Here is an 18859-nt window from a genome sequence, read left to right as displayed (position 1 = left end):
ATATAATTTATAAAAAAATAAACGTTTTTAAATATACATATGTTAACATGAAAATGTGTAAAATGAAAAATAGTAAAAGAAGAGATATAAAGTAAATTAAACAACTAACTATAAAAATATAAAGTGTAATTTAATATTTGATTGTTTACACAAATTTTTTTTAATTACAAAAAAAGGTTGTTTACACATTACTTAAATTATACCTATTTTAAGAATTTGCTTTAAAAAATTATTATAAAGTGAATTCATTTGAATAAATCGGTTATTTCTGTTAATTTCTCCTTGCAACATTGTCCAACTCTAAAGGGTTGTTTGATTGGTTTTCCATTAAGTCTTGTATGGATAAATCTGTCTGCATTAATTAATCTATCGTATCGATTGAGGGGGTATTTGGGATTGCTTATTTGAAACAACTTATGTTTTTCTACAAAAACACTTATCAACTTATTATAAGTTAGAAGAGTTTAACTTCTTCAAAAACTCCTTATCATCGGTTTGACACCGATATAAGTTGTTTATCCAAACACTAAAAAATGTTTATTACTGGTGTCGCATCGAAATAAGTCAATAAGTTATTTTTATAAACAATCCCAAACACCCCCGAGAGGTTTTTTTGGGAGAGTTTTTCATATATGAAAGATCGTGTTCTTTAATTAAAATGTTTTTACAATGAATGTTCGTTTTTTTTACCTTTACGGCGTTTTACCGTATAAAAAAATAGTTTTACAGATCTCATAAAAACATCGGGTGTTATGTGTTATACTCATAAAACAGGATATAAGTATGCAGTGATTGATGGTAATTTGGACTAACCTCAGTACGACCCGATCTGGGGTTTGTAAGACGAAAAGAGGAAGAATTCAGATCTGCATTCATCGTTTCCGATGAAACTACAACTACCTCATCATCGATAGGTGGTGGCGACGGTGGCGGTGGTGGTGCTTCTTCCTCCGGTCTAGCTTCAACAATCTCAACATCCCACAGAATCCAATTGTGATGTTTATAAGGAATATCGTGTGTAATCGAATTTCTCCATGGAGGTAATCCACCATTAGCTCGTAAATAATTACCGTAACGAGTTTTCATACGAACTTGAAATCCATCACGAATCGGTTCCCATTCGATTGATGAATCTAGTTTTTGAGGCATGGATTGAACGACTTTCCGACCAGTGACGCCAAGGATTTTTTGATCTTCAGAGGCGGTAAGATACTTGCCGTTAATGGACTTCAATCGGACGACGTTATTGAAGCCATCGACAAATTCAACCATCCAGATCGCACTCTTAGTTGTTCCTTGACGATCCTGTAAGACGTTTTCGCCGTGGATCTCCGCCAAGAGGTACTTATCGTGGTGGCTCTTTAGCCGGACGGATTTCGCCTTCCAGAAGAACTCCATTCCTCCACTCTGCAATTATTATCAGGATTGTTATCTGATTGATGAAATGGTAAAGGAGAATGGATTGTGATCTGAGTTTGAAGTTGAAGCACATAAGATCAAAATCACCGGCGGCGATAGCGGCGGAGAAGAAATGGGGAAGCTAGTCGCAGAGATGAGTGCCGTTTTGGGAAAACCGGCGGCGATTGCAGCGTTGTCGGTGATGAAACGTTATAGGTACGCGTGGGATTTTAATCTTATTATAGTAAAACACGATTTTGGTCCCTGTAGTTTATTTAAATTACGATTTTAGTCCTTATGATTTTAAAATTGTGATTTTTAATCTTATACTTTGCAATTTATTGGTGTTTTGTTAATGTGATTTGCAATTTATTGTTATTTTCGTCTCTTATAAACCAGTGTATGAGTTAATTCAGGGACATAAATAACAATAAATTACAAATTATAAGGATAAAAACCATAATTTCTAAAACAAAGAGAAAGAAAATGTAATTTACTCTATCTTACATGTACTAAAGCTCAATGTTTACCCTATATTATAGAGTAATTACAATTTTCGTCCCTGTGGTTTGTTAAAAATTGTGATTTTAGTGTTATGGTTTTGAAATTGCAGTTTTCGTCCCTATAGTTTGTAATTCATTACTATTTCCGTCCTTATGATTAACAACCTATAATTGTTTCGATCCATGTGTTCTATAAATCTTTACTGTTTTGGTCTCTTATACAATAAAGGTAGGAATTAGTCCAAATACGTAAATAGCAATAATAATTGCAAACTATCAGAATGAAAATTGAAATTATTAACAGATCATAGAAATGAAAACTGTAATTTACTCAATGTGTTAATATGTTTTATCGGTTATTTTATAAATTTTAATAATTTACGTGAAAACTTTTTAATAAAAACAATATTAAAAGTATAATGATTAAAAATAAGTATCTGTTAGAAATATAAAAGTAGATCAGGAATAAAATATCCATAAATGTTTCATACCAGTTTTGTTTCTTTGTCTTTGAACGATTGAGACACCACATCAAGCGGAGATCCGGTGTCTGGTGAGCCACAATAATCGTCAACCACTGATGAAAAGCTGGATAACGAACTCATTACAGACTCGGTATCATCAGATAACGAGATATCAACCACATCAACTCCCCACAACACCCAATCTTGTGTTGCAGTTCGATGAGGTATATCATGCGTTACGGAGTTCCTCCAAGGTGGAGTTCCACCATTTGCCCTCAAGAATTTCCCGTCACTTGTTTGAAGCTTAACATGAAAGAGTCCTTCTCTGATTGGCTCCCATATAGTGGTACGATCTGGTTTTATTTGATGCGGATATTGTTGTACCTTTTTTCCTGTCATACCTAGAAGAAAAGCCTCGTTTGTGGCACTGAGGTACAAGCCATGGCAACTCTTTAACCGGATGGCATTTGGGTTTTCTTCGACATACTCGATGGTCCAACGAGCCTTCGAAGATGACCCGTTATGGCTTTGTCGGACTGTTACTTCATCATCATCAGCCACCAGATACTTGTTATGATAACCTTGCAGTCTAACTGCTTTAGCTCTATGGAAAAGCTCCATGCCACTCTATATTAAATCAATCAAAAATAAATGTTAGAATTACGATTCATTGTCGCTGATTTGTCATTCAATCAGCAATGGTACATTTGGTACACGGTTAATACCTGATAAAACTAGACGAGACTGGACAAATGAAATCAAAACAGATTAGGGTTTTAAGATTTAATCTAATAAGGGTAGTTTTGTAATTTACCACTTTTGTCTCATTTTCTTTCACCTACTTTGATTGTACATAAAAATGCATTTGTGCTCCTCTCAGTACTATTCTATGTTAGTTGTTGGACATAAAAATGAATTTAAATAGTAATTTTTTATTTATTTAAAAATGGGTTAAGAGTGGCAAAATATGATTTTACCTGTCTTCCGCTGACACGTGGCGACCCATTTGTGGTGATAACCCTATCGACATCCGGCGCCGACGAAAAACTCGTCGCCGGCGATAAATTACTCATGAACGACTCTTGTGACTCCAAACCAACTGCATCAACCACCTCCACATCCCACAACACCCAGTCCTGCGTCGCCGTCCGGTGAGGCATATCATACGTGACGGAGTTCCGCCACGGCGGCGTTCCGCCGTTCGCCCTCAAATACTTCCCGCCTTTCGCCCTCAATTTCACCAACCCACCTTCCTTTATCGGCTCCCACTCGACGGACGTATCCCTTTTGTTCGCCTGAATATCCTGCACCACCTTTTTTCCGGTCATCCCCAACAGAAACGGCTCGCCGGAGGGAGTGAGGTACCTGCCTGAAAAGCAGCTTTTCAGGCGGATTACATGGCTTTTGCCTTCCACCATCTCCACCGTCCACCGGGATCTGGTTGACGACGCATTACGGCTCTGCCGGACCGTCTGTTGGTCGTCGTCGGCGGTTAAAAACTTGTTGAGGTGGCTCCGGAGTCTGACGATTTTGGATTTGTTGAAGAACTCCATGGATTAATGGAGGAAAAAGGGGGAAATTTGTTTGATTCTTATGGATTCTTGTTATGTTGACTTATCGCCGATGACTTTTGATGGGTTGACTTTTTGAATTTTTGTCCAAAATTTGGAAGATTTGCAAGTTGGAAAGTTCGAAGCTTAATCTACTCGGTTTGTTTGACTAATTCAATAGAAGTAATAAAACTACATTTTTAGTCCCTGTAGTTTATTAAAATTTACTATTTATGCCACTGTGAAAGGGGTGTAAATGAGTCGAATCGAACATTAATGTTATGAAGTTCGGCTCGTTAAATTAAACGAGTTATATTTTGTGTTCGAGATCGATTCGAGTTCGAGAATTATTAAGTTCGAGCTTGAGTAGTTCATTAAAAGCTTGAATCATAATTGTGGTTTTAAAAATATGGTTTTTGCTATTTTTTTTAATTAACTTAGATATTCAACCTGCTATCTGAGTCGACTAATCCCAAGACAACCACCCGCTTTGCCGGTAGCTCGGAGTCACCGTATTTGAATTTTCGTGGTCACAAGGGAATTTTTGTTTTTTTTTTTATTCGAACCTGGGACCTCCAGATATTTTTGATTTTTCATTTTTGGAACTCAAACTCAAACCAATTGGACACCACCCTTTAGTTATGGTTTTTGTTGTTGTGATTTATAATTTAGAGTAAATTGCAATATTGGTCCCTGTGGTTTACACCCAATTACGAATACCGTTCTTGGACTTCAAGAAGTATAGTTATAGTTCATGTGGTTTCCATTTTATTTTGAAAATAATCCTTTGATTCAGCTCATGTGTTTTGTGTGTGTGTGTGTGTGGGGTGTGTATATAAAGAGGAAAAAAAACAAAAGTTAAATAAATAAAAAGGACTATAATTGTACTTATTGAATTTTAGGGACAATCTTTGTAGTTAGGTGTAAACCATAGGGATTAAAATTGTAGTTTACTCTATAATTTATTGTTTTTCCTTTATCATTTGTTGTTTTTCCGCACATGTGATTTACGGTTTGTTGTTGTTTTTGTTCTTCATTCTTAAGGATAAATTGCTGACGGTTTTAACCTTCTTGTTCATAATACTTAACGATAAAACACTAACGGAATACTACCTCAAAATAAAAACCCATCAATAAATTACAAACCATAAGGACTAAAATTGTAATTTTATAAACGTATGAACAAAAACCGTAACGATTAAGAAAGTATAAGCACTAAAATCGTAGTTTACTTTTTTATTTAAATTTATTCAATTTGTATGTTAAAAATATATTAATTAAGTACATGTAGACAGATCAAAAAAGCACGAAAATTGAAAAACAAAAAACCGATCAAAAAGAAGGATATCGTATGGCAGGGGCCAACATCATTGACGAACAATGATATAAAACGGGGTGACGGTGGATGGCAGGGAGGAGTAAAGGCGTTGCCTGCAAGGGTTTTGAATGAAGAATTTTGAAACGATAAAATTGATTTAAGTTTTTTTACTTCTCCACTAAGTTTCGTAGCCCGTTACAACAAACTTTTTTTTAATTTTAATGTAAGTAACCAATTTTAAAAAGTTCGATGGTTTATTTTATTAAAAAGATGTTCAAGAAGTTAATTATTCAACATTAAAAAGTTCAATGATTTGTTTATTAAAAAAATATTTAAAAACTAAGGGATCGTTTACCATACACTTACCCGGTAAGCATTTATAGGTAAATTTTAACACTATCATTTACTTACCGGGTAACATTTTTTAGTCCATCAAAACGGTATCATATGCAACAATTTACCGGTAAGCACTTACCGTGGTAAGAGTCGTCGCTCTCACTTACCGGATAAGACTATTTGTTCTTGTCTTGTTCTTACCGGGTGAGATTCTTGGTCCTTACCATATTCATCCGATAAGGTAATATTACGTGGTATTCACTTACTCGAGTAAGCGTTTGGTAAATGGCCCCTTAATCATTAATAAATGAATATATTTTTCTAAACATTTCCCTTAATATTACATTACTGTGGTTGGTCTAAAACGAGTTTCCATATAATGAGATGCTGAAATTTTTGATTCGATCCAATTCAATTACAATGGATATCTGATTATGACTGGTCAGTCTTAATTAAACCAGTCCATTTAAATTGAATCAAATAACTTTCTATTAGGGGTAGTCATGGTCTGGTTTGGGCGATTTAACTCCTCAAACTACAAACCAAACCGCAACGACGGTTTATAAAATTTCCAAACCAAACGGTTTGGCAGCAATTGACCAAATTGAACCACAAAAAAGCTGTATTGGACTGACTGGTTTAGGCAGTCTGGTCTTTTATGGGATTTAAACTAAAAACTATGACATCTATATCTACACTGAAATTTCTACGAATATATCACTCTTAAAAAATAGTATATCTAAAATTTGATTTTTGACAGATTTAGGAATTTTGTCAATTTGGATAACTTGATCAATTGAGAAATGACGTCTTTGACGAACTTTTTTTAACTGGAGCCTTAAAAGTAAAGCATACAACATGAAAAATGAATACAATTAATATATGTGTACGTTTGTCTGTCGGTTCGGTCCAAACCGCTAAAAGAATGTTCAAATTGCAGACCAGACTGACCTGAGTGATTGGACAGTTTTTCAAACCGGATCAGACCATTATATTTGCTCACACCACCAAAAAAGGTTCGGTCCGACTTGTTCAACCGGATTGAGTAGTCCAGCAGTTTTTTTGAACACCCTGATAATTTTGAATATAGCTAAGTAAAAGTTGGTATAATCTCCGATGTACATATATTAATCAAAACTTAACAATCATAATAAATCTGTAGTATAGAAAGACATCAGGCTCATCGGGTTGTGCTAGGTTCAAATTACTCGAACTCAATTGTATCCCAGTAGATGCGGTTTGACCTACTTTTTCATGTAATTTACATTATTTCATGATACAATTTTTTATGATTTAAGGTATATATAATGCTTTAGAAAAATGCTCAAACCAGAGATTGTTTGTTTACCTCTTAATAGTTCCATTAAGAGACAACATTTGAATCGTTAAGATGCGAATCTTGTTTGACAAAAAAAAAATTGTCTATTAATGGTTCTAAAACACTCTGAATGATTTTGTATCATGGATCTCCTTTAACCATTAAGAACCCTAATCTCATTATACACAATTACTAAATAATTATATTTCATTTTACACTATATCATAAGAATCTCTTAATTATTTTACATCAAATTATTCAATAATTGCCGAATAGAGTTAAGATTCTTGTTGATGGTCTAAAAATGAGTTTCATGGAATTAATTGGTGTGAATGACCCCCCAAAATAAGAATTTGGAGTGGATTTACTGTTTTAACAGAAAAGGGGTAACAATCCCATGTTACACGTTTCCTCGAACCTACCATGGACACGCACACATCACCCAACTGTAACTCCACTCCATTTTTTGTTTCCAAATTCAGCATCCACACGGACCACACCGCCATTGATTTCATCACCATCCCATCGTTATCGATTTCAGATAGGGAACAAGATCAGATTTACAGTCACAGACGTACTCCAATCTACTCATCTCATTCGATTTCCGATTCTTCATTGCGTGTTTCCGACGATAAGCAGCTGTTTTCATGCTCGCCGGAGCTTTTTGTTACATGATTTCCGGTAATTGAGATAATCATTAATAATCATGAAGAAATTGAGGAGTTATTACATGCATTTCAGACATCCACATACAATGGAGCGAAAATGGATCTATCCTTTGGCTGTTGGTTCAATCGTTTCGCTTTTTCTTCTGTTTTTAGCAACCCTAACTTCACCTGACGGCACCCCTCTCCTCCCACTTTATCGTTACTACGCCGGCGCTCCGGCGTCTGTGTTTGTTGAACACAAGCTTCGTGCCATTCCTGTTTCTACTGTCCCTCCTCCGCCTCGCTTTGCGTATCTAATTTCTGGTTCCAAACGCGATGGTGACATGCTAAAACGGACTCTTCTCGCGCTTTACCATCCAAATAACAGATATGTTGTTCACTTAGATGCCGAATCGTCACCTGAGGAGCGGCTTCAGTTGAATCAGTTTGTGAAAAACCATCCAGTTTTCGTGAAATTTGGGAATGTGGTGATGATCACAAAGGCCAATCTGGTGACGTACCGTGGGCCGACTATGGTGGCGAATACACTTCACGCTGCCGCGATCTTGTTGAGAGAAGGTGGACACTGGGACTGGTTTATCAATCTCAGTGCATCTGATTATCCGCTTGTTACGCAAGATGGTAATTGCATCTTCTTTCAGTTCATTTAGCTAAAATTATTCATGTTAATTAGGCATTGATGTTTTCTGTTGTTTGTTTTTGTTTTAGATCTGCTTCATACGTTCTCTTACCTACCGAGGGATCTTAATTTTCTTGATCATACAAGTAAAATTGGATGGAAAGAGTAAGTGATTTATTCTTTTATTGTGGAAATTTTGAATTGACTCAGCACATTTGTTATAATCTATGGATGTAAATGAATAGGAGTCAAAGGGCAAAGCCTGTTATAGTTGATCCGGGGTTGTATATGACAAAGAAAGCTGATGTTTTTTGGATCACACAGAGAAGAAGTGTACCTACTGCATTCAAATTGTTTACAGGTATGTAAGGCCACCTTACAGTCATTTTAGTTTCAACTCTGAAATTCCTAAGTTTCTGTTGGACTGTGCCTAAGCTTTTGTAGTTGTATCATAACTTGGTGGTGTAGTTAGCTATCTGATGAATAAGTTTTGAATGTGGGTTGGTTGAAAATGTTAACATGATCAATTTTTTTTCAATGTTTGTTATTGTGGGCTTTCTCTCATCTTGTACCTAATTTAGATCTAGCTATGAATATAAAGTTTGTTATATTTCTTTCTTCATCTGTGGAACCTTATGCATACGGTTTTTTAAATACCTTTAATACTTGTGATTGTGATTTTTCTTCTCAACACTGCTTGAATATATTGTGTTTGCCATTGATTTTGTAGAATCTGGGGTTTGTGTTTTAGATAGTATTACCGGGCACATGGAATTCTGGAACTAACAAGAAATTGATGTTTTATGTAAATAGCTTTAGACGAGCCATCAAATTTCTTTATATCTCAAGTGGTCACAATGGTTTGGAGTTCGAACATCTTTATTAGGCTTTCCATTTTTTAAGTCTTGAACACTGAAGTTAGTTCTGTATGCTACATATGACTCATGGCTATTTGATGACAACATAGACTCGTATATATCTGGCTCATGCTCTTTTTTCTTTTTAATCTGAATATAATTTCTGCTAGTGTTTTGTAGTGAGTAGTGACTAGCTCTACCCTTAATCCTTAGAAAGGCTTTAGTTGTCATCTTAATGTATTGCAGTTGTCTCTACTAGCTTGTGTTTGGCCCTTAGTACTTGTACCAAGGCAGCCAAACTCGGGAACACGAAGGCAAATAATCAAACAAGAACTCTAGAAAGTGAGGATAACTCAATAGCCAATACTTCTTATTGCTCTTACTTCTGCTTTACAAATGATGACCTATGTACAAACCTAGCATGTTCTACCTAGATATTTTACATAGAAGGATCTAGATGCGTAAACCCTAGAAGGGTAGGACTCTTCTAGAATATGCTTGATGCTTAATGATTTCTCTTCAAGGTTCCTCTATTATCTTGAAGGGTCTAGAATAACGCGACATCTCGGGGAACCTTCTTGCTGGACATGGCATTCCTAAACTCTCGACGCTCTTGTTGCATCTTATTTGTGCTGCCAGATTTTGGTTGTCTTCCTGTTATAATTCTTCGCCCTCCCCCAAATTATTTTCCTGATTTCCTGGTTCCCTTGGGTGCTTCAATGTATCCTTCCTTTTCTTGTTCGTAATTGCTTGACTGAAAATTCTTTAATTGCAAATTTCTCATTCATGCATCCTCCTGTGGTCGTAGTGGCATTCTTACATAACCGTCTTCTCATAACCTCGTGCTTTTTTCTGCATTGTGCTTAATTTGGAAGGCGGGGCGACACTGTTAGACTCGTAATTCTTCATCACAACTCTCTCCATCTCTTCGAATATAGTTTGATTGGGATCATCCCATGACTCTTGGGGTATAGCTATCTTCTAATCTTGTGATTCTCTTTGACGTTTGGACCTCTTTATATTGTCCTCGAGCTGTGTGGCCGATACAATCTTAAACTTTGACCTTGTTGCCTCTTTTGGTCACTACCTTACACATATTGCCTCCATCTAGACAACGTAACAAGTTGGAAAAAGGCATGGGAAAGGCTTGTTCCTTGTCAAAGAACTCCAACCCGACTACAAGTTTGAAGTCACCCATAATCTTGAAGGGTTTAGAATATGAGTTAGAAGTTATTTGGAAATATAATATATGATGTTTACACATGTTTTTATGATGATTCCAATATTAGCAGAATATCCATATCCTTGGTAGATGAGCAATGATATTAACCTCAAAAGTTTGAGTTTTGTTTAATAAGAAAGTGAACGTTCAATTCAAGGGTTTGAGTGGCTTGAGGTTGGACACAAGTGGTCTTTACATTTTGTCCTATGGCTTCGACTGTTTAAGGCAGTGATGTATGCTTGGGTTTTAGGGATCTTTTAATTTTCCTTTAATAGGCTTGTAATTGTTCTCCTAGGATTTTCCACCTGCATTTTCTTTATGATGGACCTTGTGTATTTCTTGTTCGTCCTTGTTTTTGTATAAATGTCCCTATAGATGGCTGGGAACATTTCAATATCTTCTTTTGCTTGTTATAGTTGATCCACAATTTGGAACAAGTTGTTATACTTGTATAGTTGTATATCAGCATTCTAGCAGAATCCTTGCGAGAGGGGAGGGTTCTAATTTTGCATGACCTTTTGGCCTATGTTCCTTTCGAAAAATTGATATTTGCATATATTTTTCTTACATGTGCACTCTAGTATCACATTTCTGTATAACATTCCCAACTTTATCGATCAGGCCTCAGACCCATTTGACAGATCGACAATATAGCAATCTCACTATTATATTTTCTTATGTTATTCTGTTTTGAAAATTCAATCTTCTACTCGTTGTGGGGATAAACTATGAGCTGTACAGGTTTGGTTTTTTCATGAACTTGCACTTCAACTGGGAAGTTTGAATTCACAATAACATCAAGTTTGGCTCCTATATGTGTTATTCAACAATCAACATCATGGTAGGTTCATATTTGCTGCAGTTATTGATATCGTGCTTGGACCTTTAGATACAAATGTTGCTTGACTGGTATATAGAATTTAAATAAAAGAAAGGAAATGTCGCCCCTTCATATTTTGATATTTGAGGCAAGGTTGTCGGTATATTGCCAATTCATGACTTGGGTTGTAAGCGTAAGGCTACCTTTGAGCAGGATATATTCGGAATATTTGATTTGGTTTGGTAGTAAGCTTAAGGCTAGATCCGTCATTTTGTTAGGTGAAAAAGGAAAAACAAAATGGGGAGCTAAAATTGACCTTATCTTTCTGTTCATTAGAGGACTGTAATTGTAAAGATGTACTATGAGTTTGAAGGCACAATAACTTCTTTAATGAAGGAACAATTTTCTAGATTTCATGCAATGTTTCCAATCCTAATACTGCCTCCTGAAACTAAGGGCCATTTACCAAGGTCTTACCTGGTAAGCGCTTACCGGCAAGAGTCACCACCTTCATTTACCTTATCAGGTAACATTCTCAGCCATTAAAATGGATTATTGGTAAGCGTCTTTTACTAGTTAAGCGCTTACCTGGTAAGCATCTTCACTTACCGGGTAAGATTCTCGGTCCTTACCATGCTCACCTGGAAAAGTAAGCGGCACCCGGTAAATGCCTACCCGGTAAGCGTTTGGTATACGGTTCCTAAATGTACTCAAAAGTAGCTAGCAGTTCATCTTGTTTCATGCCAACTTCAAGTGGCACATACATATAGTCCGCCATTGCTTTGTGAACATTTTGATTTCAAGAAATCGACCCAATTTGTGACCAGGAGATGACTGGCCGTAGTTAAGTGAAACCGTATGCATTTTCTTTGAATATGTTTCCTTTAATGTGATGATGGTACAGAGCACAGGAGGTACACTCTAGAAACAAAAGCGCAGACAATTGTTAACACATTAACATAGGATAAGCCTCCAGTCTCTAGAGAAAGACAATTGTTAACACATTAACATAGGATAAGCCTCCAGTCTCTAGAGAAAACGTAACCAAGGTTAAGAAGGACTACGCACCCCTAGTCTAACCTAGGATTCAGGGCGTCTAACCCCAACCTCTACTTATCAGATCCCTTACTCCCAACTAGGCTAGCTATACAAACCCCACCCCCAGTCTGCTATCCTAAACTTGCGTCTCCAAGAACCAGAACCAGGGGGGGACCCACTATCATGGATTCATGGGAGGATCCACCTTATCGGGTAGGGGGTACGTGCTCCCATCCAAAAATCTTAGAAGTTGTAATTTATTTATTTTTTAAACCCAATTCTTGTATTTACTCCAACCTTCTCTTGTTGATGTCCCCAACCTTGTTCTGTTGATTCCTCTTCTTTCAACGACTCACTCATTGCTCCTTGTGACCCACTCATTGCTTTTGGTGTCGTAGTTCTCAGCAACTTTAGTGCTCTTTTTGGATGATTTTGTTATTTACACCGACGCTTTTTTGGAATATAGCTAATTTTGTTGGATTATGCATTCTTTTCCACTGTTAAAGGTGTCTTACTAAGGATTTTGGAATAACTCAAAAAAGTTTAACCCGAACCTCATTATGTTAGGATGGGTTATTCGACGTTGGATTTTTTTAAGTACACTTAAGTGTGCCCCCGATCACATGACTTTCTGGATCCTCCATTACCCACTATGGTGCATATGGTGGCACGAGCCACCACTTCGTTCCTCCGTCGTAGTGTAAATTTTTTTAGGTTTGTGAAAGGTGCCACTGTATTATTTTCTTGGGTGCAACCATATATTCCTTGAAACGACAATAATAACACGAGTTTATCTTGGTAGAGTTGGTTTGCACGGTCTTTTCTCCCCTTCCGGGTGGGTTCGAATCTCACTTGTATCATTTTCTTAATTTTTAGCTTTTATTTTCAGGTTTATTATGTTTCTATTGGGATACAAGACGATTACATGACTTCATGTACAAAAAACAAGGAAAAAACCAATAGATGAATGATGATTTTGTAAAAAATACCCATAACTTCATTTTCTATAGTCAAATGGTGCCACCACTTGAAAAAAATTTTAGGTCCACCCACCAAGAACTCCTATCAAAGTCCATGAATATTTTGGTGTTGACTCTTGATGTCCCATGATAATAGCATTCAATCTGGTTTTACTTAGATATCTTTCCAACTCATGTAAGTTGACATAAATGGGCGTCCGTTGTATCATATTTGGCTTAACTATTTAGGAATTAGGACAGTCAAGCAGGAAACTTTAAGATTATTTGCCTCGGTATCAAGTGGCCTTACTGGTGATGTTCCCAAATAGCTCTCTTTTCATAAGTTACCCGCTACTAACTAGTTATACCCTTGTTCAAATGGATAAAGCGCTTTTGATTTTGGACTATATGGTAGATGGCTTAATAAGATGTTCACAAGAATGTAGGTATAAATATATAGATGGAATTTATATAATCGTGGGACACTTTTGTCAACCTTATATTTCATGTATTTACCGTGTTAATCTTACCGGTCCTTGTTTTTACTATGTGGGCTATGTGGTTGTTTTCCATTAAGTCTTGTATGGATAAAGTTGTTTGTGTGGATTAGTCTGTTTGTATAGCCTGGGAAGTTTTATGTTTGGGAGGAATTTTTCATAGATTGAAGGAGAGTTTTTTATTTGGGAAGGGCAGGTTTGGAAAAAACTTGGCTTTCTGCATAAAGACCCCCCTAGAAGCTTACTGAATAAGCCACTTTCTATATCATTAAGCCACTACCAAACAGTCTCATTAAGTTGCTAACAAACATGCCCGTAGTGTTCCTCTGCTTTAGTAGTTTGTTTCATTGCTTTGTATTTGTTTCTTGTTTGCACACACTTGTTTAACCAACCATACTTGTTTCCTGTTTTTCGTTTTTTGCAAGTTGGGGGTCTTCACGGAAACATCTCTGCCCCGAGGGGTAGGGATAAGATCTGGCCCTCCCCGGACCGTACATCTGTGGGATATACTGGGTTGCGTTCGTTTGGATTTATTGAGTACGAATTGGCTTGCAATAAGTATATGGTGAAATATGGAATGAAAACGTGGTCATTATTGTTTGAAAAGAACGCTAGTTGAACACTTCTAAGAACCGGTAGGCTAGCACCTACCACACCTGGGATGAGCAGCTACTATGTATTGCACGTGTAGAACTCATGAGCACAGAGTATTTTACATATATGTATTATGTGTGTGTATAGGGTCTGGCTCAGTGGAAAACCACAAAAAAATGAAAAACTAAGGAACACTTTAGTAATCATTCATCTGTACAGTATGCACACGTGCATACAAGTAATTTGTAAGTAATTTTTCCGGTATACACATGTTTATGTTGCATGTGCTTAGAAACCAGGTAACATCTTCAGTTACTTGTATGCACATGTGGATTGCGTACAGATGAATGGTTATTAAGGTGTTCTTCAGTTTTTCATTTTTGAGGGTTTTTCTCTCTCTCTCTCTCTCTCTCTCTATATATATATATAGCCTAGCCCTTGTCCATTTTTTGAAAGGCGGGGGTCTTTTCGAAAACAACCCGTGTCTTTTAAGATGGAGTAAAAGTCTGCTTAATGAGAACCTGGGTATCAAGTATTTATGATAAATATTGTGATCCATAATCCATACGTTAGTCTTTATTCATTCCATCTGTTTGCTCACACTCTTGCACAAGCGGAGGGTATTCACAGGGACATCCGTTGCCCATTAGCTCTGTATACGTTTCACCCTTCCTAAACCCTACTTTTGAGGGTTGGTTTGTTCTTTTTTCCGTCATTATGCTTTGTATTATTTGCAAAAAGTGTCGTTTCAACTTCATTAAAGTAGTTATTACAATGACTTTGCATTTCATCTCAGGATCTGCTTGGATGGTCCTATCTCGCCCTTTCATCGACTTCTGTATCTGGGGTTGGGACAACTTGCCCCGAACCGTCCTTATGTACTACGCAAATTTCATCTCGTCTCCCGAAGGCTATTTTCACACCGTTATATGCAACACACAAGAGTTCCGCAACACCACCGTCAACAGCGATCTCCATTTCATATCATGGGACAACCCACCGAGACAGCATCCGCACTACCTCACCACGGATCACATGCAGAAAATGATTGAAAGCAATGCCCCTTTCGCACGGAAATTCCATCGAGACGATCCCGTGCTCGACAGGATCGACTCCGAATTACTTTCCCGTGGCCAGGAAATGATCGTTCCTGGCGGCTGGTGCATCGGAAGCCGTGAGAATGGGTCGGACCCGTGTTCTGTAGCTGGAAACATCACGCTCCTAAGGCCCACTTCTGGCGCTAAAAGGCTCGGGAATCTCGTGACCTCCCTATTGTCGAGTCGGAGTTTCAGATCGAAGCAGTGCACATAGGAAGAAATTGTAAATAATGATCGTCTGTAATTAGTTTAATTGATTATACCGGGAAAAGATGTGGTTACAGAAGTCGAAAAATGGGAACCCGAGCTCCCTCGGGTTTCCGTTTTTCAGAATCGGGGATCATCGGAGACGTTGGATTCGGTAGAAAGCAGATAATTAGATGAAATTTGAAAGAGGAACCATATAATGTGGATTTTCGTTTTACACCATTTTAGGAACAAAAGTTTTTTGATGCATTTGGTTGATGTTAGAAGAAAGGGTAAAAGTGTAATTGTAACCAAAGGAAAGGATGGTGATAGTACATTTGAGGTGAATGACCTTCTCACGGCTTTCTTTTAAAATTATCATCTGATTTTCTAGTTCTAATTCCCAGTTTGATGGGTAATAAGGATAGAGACGGGATTTATTTTTATACCCGAAGCGGTTGAGGATGGCATTAGCTGCCTCTAATTCGGCCCAATTAAATCTTTTTATGTTATTTAATATATATATATATATATATATATATATATATATATAGGGCTTGGGTTCACGTGAGACCGACCTGTTTTTGTGAGACTATTTTTTTTTACACTTGAAACTTTATAGCAAAACGCTCTGACGGTAAAAAAAAAAAAACCCAAACCTTCACAGCAAAAACACTGCTGTGAAGTTTCAAGTGTAAAAAAGTAGTCTTACGAAAATATGATGGTCTTACGTGATTCCAAGTTTACACACACACACATATATATATATATATATATATAATGAAATTTACTTTTCTCAATCTCTGAAGGGTGTATATAAAAACATCTGTCTTTTATACAAGTGAAAGACTTCAAAAGCTACTTTCTAAAAGGATAATAAAGTTTGCTATCTTTTTATGCGTAGAATAATTTACGAGATGTCGTACTTGAATGGTTGAGCTGTTTGGAGTATAATTATTCCAAAAAGAAGATTCTGAACCACTCATGCAAAACACAATTAAACGACAAGATGTCTTTCTGTGTTCAGCCTTTTTTTTTAATTTATATCTGATTGTATATGGATAGAGTTTAGCAAAGCCTACGTAATTGCTTTCGCATGCAAAAAGTGTGTATGATAGCCACAGACCATGACATCCCTCCCATATAAATTACATCCATACTTGATACTTATTTTGGGTAACGTACTTTTAAAACTTTTATTTTGGTACTTAAAATGTAAAATTTTAAATATTTAAGTACTCAGGTAACCGGTTTACGCACTAACCTCTGAAATTTTAAGTGGTAAATATATCACTTATTACCTCTTAATCCTGATCCGCCCTTTATCACATGGTTCATATTTTGGGGGCTGGAAGAGATTTGTTAACAAAATCTATTCATCTTTTATATTTTTGTAAAAAAAACTATTTATCTTTTATATTTTTCCACTAGTTTGACCACTTCAGACGTAAAAACAAACAATCTTACTGGTCTAGACTTCAGGACCACCTCCTATAAATCAAAAGTGAAATCAAACTTCAGCACCTCTTAAAAAACAAACGCTACCTAAGAGGCTTACCCGGTAAATGAATAAAAAAAAAAAAAAAAACTCTTACTCGACAATCGCTTACCGCGTTCAAGATGCTTACCAACAATCCATTTGATGGCCGAAAATGTTACACGATAAGATAAGTGAATATGATGTCTCATGTCGTAAACGCTTACTGGATAAACGTTTGATAAACGACCCTTATTTTGAAACAAACTAAAATAGAAATGTAGACACTTAATTTAAGACAGAGAACATAATTTATTTCATATAATTAAAAATAAAATTAGAAAATAATAAGAAATGTGATGTGGATGTTGAAATAGACACAAAGGAAATGGTTCAAAAATAGGCTCCTCCTCTTATTATTATATCAACTATTTAGTGTTGGTTTGTTGGGGTGTTTTTCAAACTTATCAAGAAGTCTTGAAATTATGTTCATTCCAACTTTGTAAAAGAAAACCACCAAATTTTTTGGATTTTAATAATTAATGAATAATGAAACCCCAAAAGTTTGGAGATTTTTTTTGTTGAAATTATTGTCTAAATAATAATAATATATTTCTTATAAAAATTATTCTGTAAAATACGTAAAAATAAAACTGGTGATTTCGGACTCGAAGATTTTGTTGTTGTGATAAAAACGTGTATTCACATTTAAAGATATGGGTTTCAGGAGTAGCACGAATCGAGACCATTAGACTGAAAACGATTTGGATCTTTTTTTTGAAATATATAATATTTATATATGGCAAATAAACTCATACACCCCTTACCTTTGGTGAAGTTTGAATCCCTAAAAGTCAAAAACTCACATACCGCTAGGCTGACGGCTTTTTGGTGATTTGGGTCATTTTTCTTCGTCTTTTTTTGTTAAATGATATTTTAACAGGTTTTTTTATACTATATAACCTTTTGATATGTTTAAAAATGACACAACTTAACAGAAAAATATCATTTTATAAACAAAAATGTATAAATGTTAGAAGGTCATGGATTTAAAAAAACAGTTCTCGTGATTTAAGGTTTTTGTTATTACTATTTAAAATCCGTAGTCTACTGAAAATGTCATTATTTAATAAAAGGAAGTCATTTCCACCGTACATAAAAGTTGTCTAAAAACTTGTCATAAGGTTATAGATTTAATCAAAAGGTCTTTGACCTAGCAGTATCGTAGTTCTTGACCTATTAGGAGGTGAGGGGTTCAAACTTCACCAAAGATAAGTAGGGTGTATGAGTTTATTTGTTGCATTTGCCGTATATAAATATTATATACTTAAAAAAGGGTTACAGATTTAAAAACCACTTGTCATAATGTCATTTAACCGAAAAAGTATTAAACTCAATGATTTCATCCAATTTACCCATGTGAAAACAACCTGCTTCCATCTTAAAAGTACGCTAGAGGGTCATTTTATAAAGTGAGTTTACTGGAATGTCATTGAACTAAATAACCTTTTTTTTTTTCTAATTCTTCAAGCCCATTATTTTGCTCAATAACCTTAAATGAGAATTTTGTTAACGACATAACCTTCTGATAGGGTTGGGTTCACGTGAGACCAAGGGTTTTTCGTGAGACCCATGAGACCAATTTATATTCATTGATCAACTTTATAAGCTAACGATCTAATGATCTAAAATTGCACGGTGACAATTTTGTAATTATTGAGAAATCTCGTGTCAATTTTGTGATTATGAATATTGAGATTGTAGATCTAATCCAAGGGTTGAGAATTGGTCTTACGGGTCTCACGAAAAAGCCTTGGTCTCATATGATCCCAAGTCCCTTCTGATAAGTTTATATGTGTTATTGTATATAGAAAAGAAAAAAAAAAGGTTTAATGGCGGGGACCTCATGGCCCCGTGGTCCACATTTTGTGAACCCTA

General features: G+C 36.0%; 3 protein-coding genes across 3 annotated transcripts in view; 1 reads left to right on the top strand and 2 right to left on the bottom strand.

Moving 5' to 3' along the window:
* LOC112512473 overlaps nucleotides 1-2986 on the bottom strand; it is a 4767-nt gene extending 1781 nt beyond the window's left edge. Inside the window, exons 1-2 of the mRNA XM_025118452.1 lie at nucleotides 2393-2986; nucleotides 814-1407 (exon numbers count right to left, since the gene is read on the bottom strand). Of these exons, the coding sequence (XP_024974220.1) occupies nucleotides 814-1407; nucleotides 2393-2986 (1188 nt within the window). The remainder of the gene's footprint in view (nucleotides 1-813; nucleotides 1408-2392) is intronic.
* A 63-nt stretch (nucleotides 2987-3049) lies between these two features.
* Nucleotides 3050-3918, bottom strand: LOC112513055. Its single transcript, XM_025119177.1, has 2 exons — nucleotides 3343-3918; nucleotides 3050-3109 (listed from the first exon to the last, which is right to left on the bottom strand). Exons 1-2 carry the CDS (start codon nucleotides 3916-3918, stop codon nucleotides 3050-3052), a joined length of 636 nt encoding a protein of 211 aa, XP_024974945.1.
* A 3462-nt stretch (nucleotides 3919-7380) lies between these two features.
* LOC112512019 (beta-glucuronosyltransferase GlcAT14B-like) lies at nucleotides 7381-15790 on the top strand. Its single transcript, XM_025117802.1, has 4 exons — nucleotides 7381-8176; nucleotides 8264-8339; nucleotides 8420-8535; nucleotides 14958-15790. Exons 1-4 carry the CDS (start codon nucleotides 7594-7596, stop codon nucleotides 15470-15472), a joined length of 1290 nt encoding a protein of 429 aa, XP_024973570.1. The 5' UTR covers nucleotides 7381-7593; the 3' UTR covers nucleotides 15473-15790.
* Nucleotides 15791-18859: the final 3069 nt, after the last annotated feature.

The sequence above is a fragment of the Cynara cardunculus genome (assembly GCF_001531365.2).
Source record: "Cynara cardunculus var. scolymus isolate 2C chromosome LG 5, CcrdV1, whole genome shotgun sequence".
In the NCBI taxonomy this organism is placed as follows: domain Eukaryota; kingdom Viridiplantae; phylum Streptophyta; class Magnoliopsida; order Asterales; family Asteraceae; genus Cynara; species Cynara cardunculus.
Note: the sequence above shows the minus strand (reverse complement) of the source record. Positions and strands in the feature narration are given on the sequence as shown.

What these genes read in the sequence shown, in the direction of transcription:
- LOC112513055 (XM_025119177.1), bottom strand. Translation starts at nt 3,918, where the DNA reads ATGGAGTTCTTCAACAAATCCAAAATCGTCAGACTCCGGAGCCACCTC. An exon ending in CACGTGTCAGCGGAAGACAG is followed by an intron (nt 3,110 to 3,342) that starts GTAAAATCATAT and finishes TCATTTGTCCAG; the next exon opens with TCTCGTCTAGTTTTATCAGG.
- LOC112512019 (XM_025117802.1), top strand. Translation starts at nt 7,594, where the DNA reads ATGAAGAAATTGAGGAGTTATTACATGCATTTCAGACATCCACATACA. An exon ending in TCCGCTTGTTACGCAAGATG is followed by an intron (nt 8,177 to 8,263) that starts GTAATTGCATCT and finishes TTTTTGTTTTAG; the next exon opens with ATCTGCTTCATACGTTCTCT. An exon ending in AGTAAAATTGGATGGAAAGA is followed by an intron (nt 8,340 to 8,419) that starts GTAAGTGATTTA and finishes GTAAATGAATAG; the next exon opens with GAGTCAAAGGGCAAAGCCTG.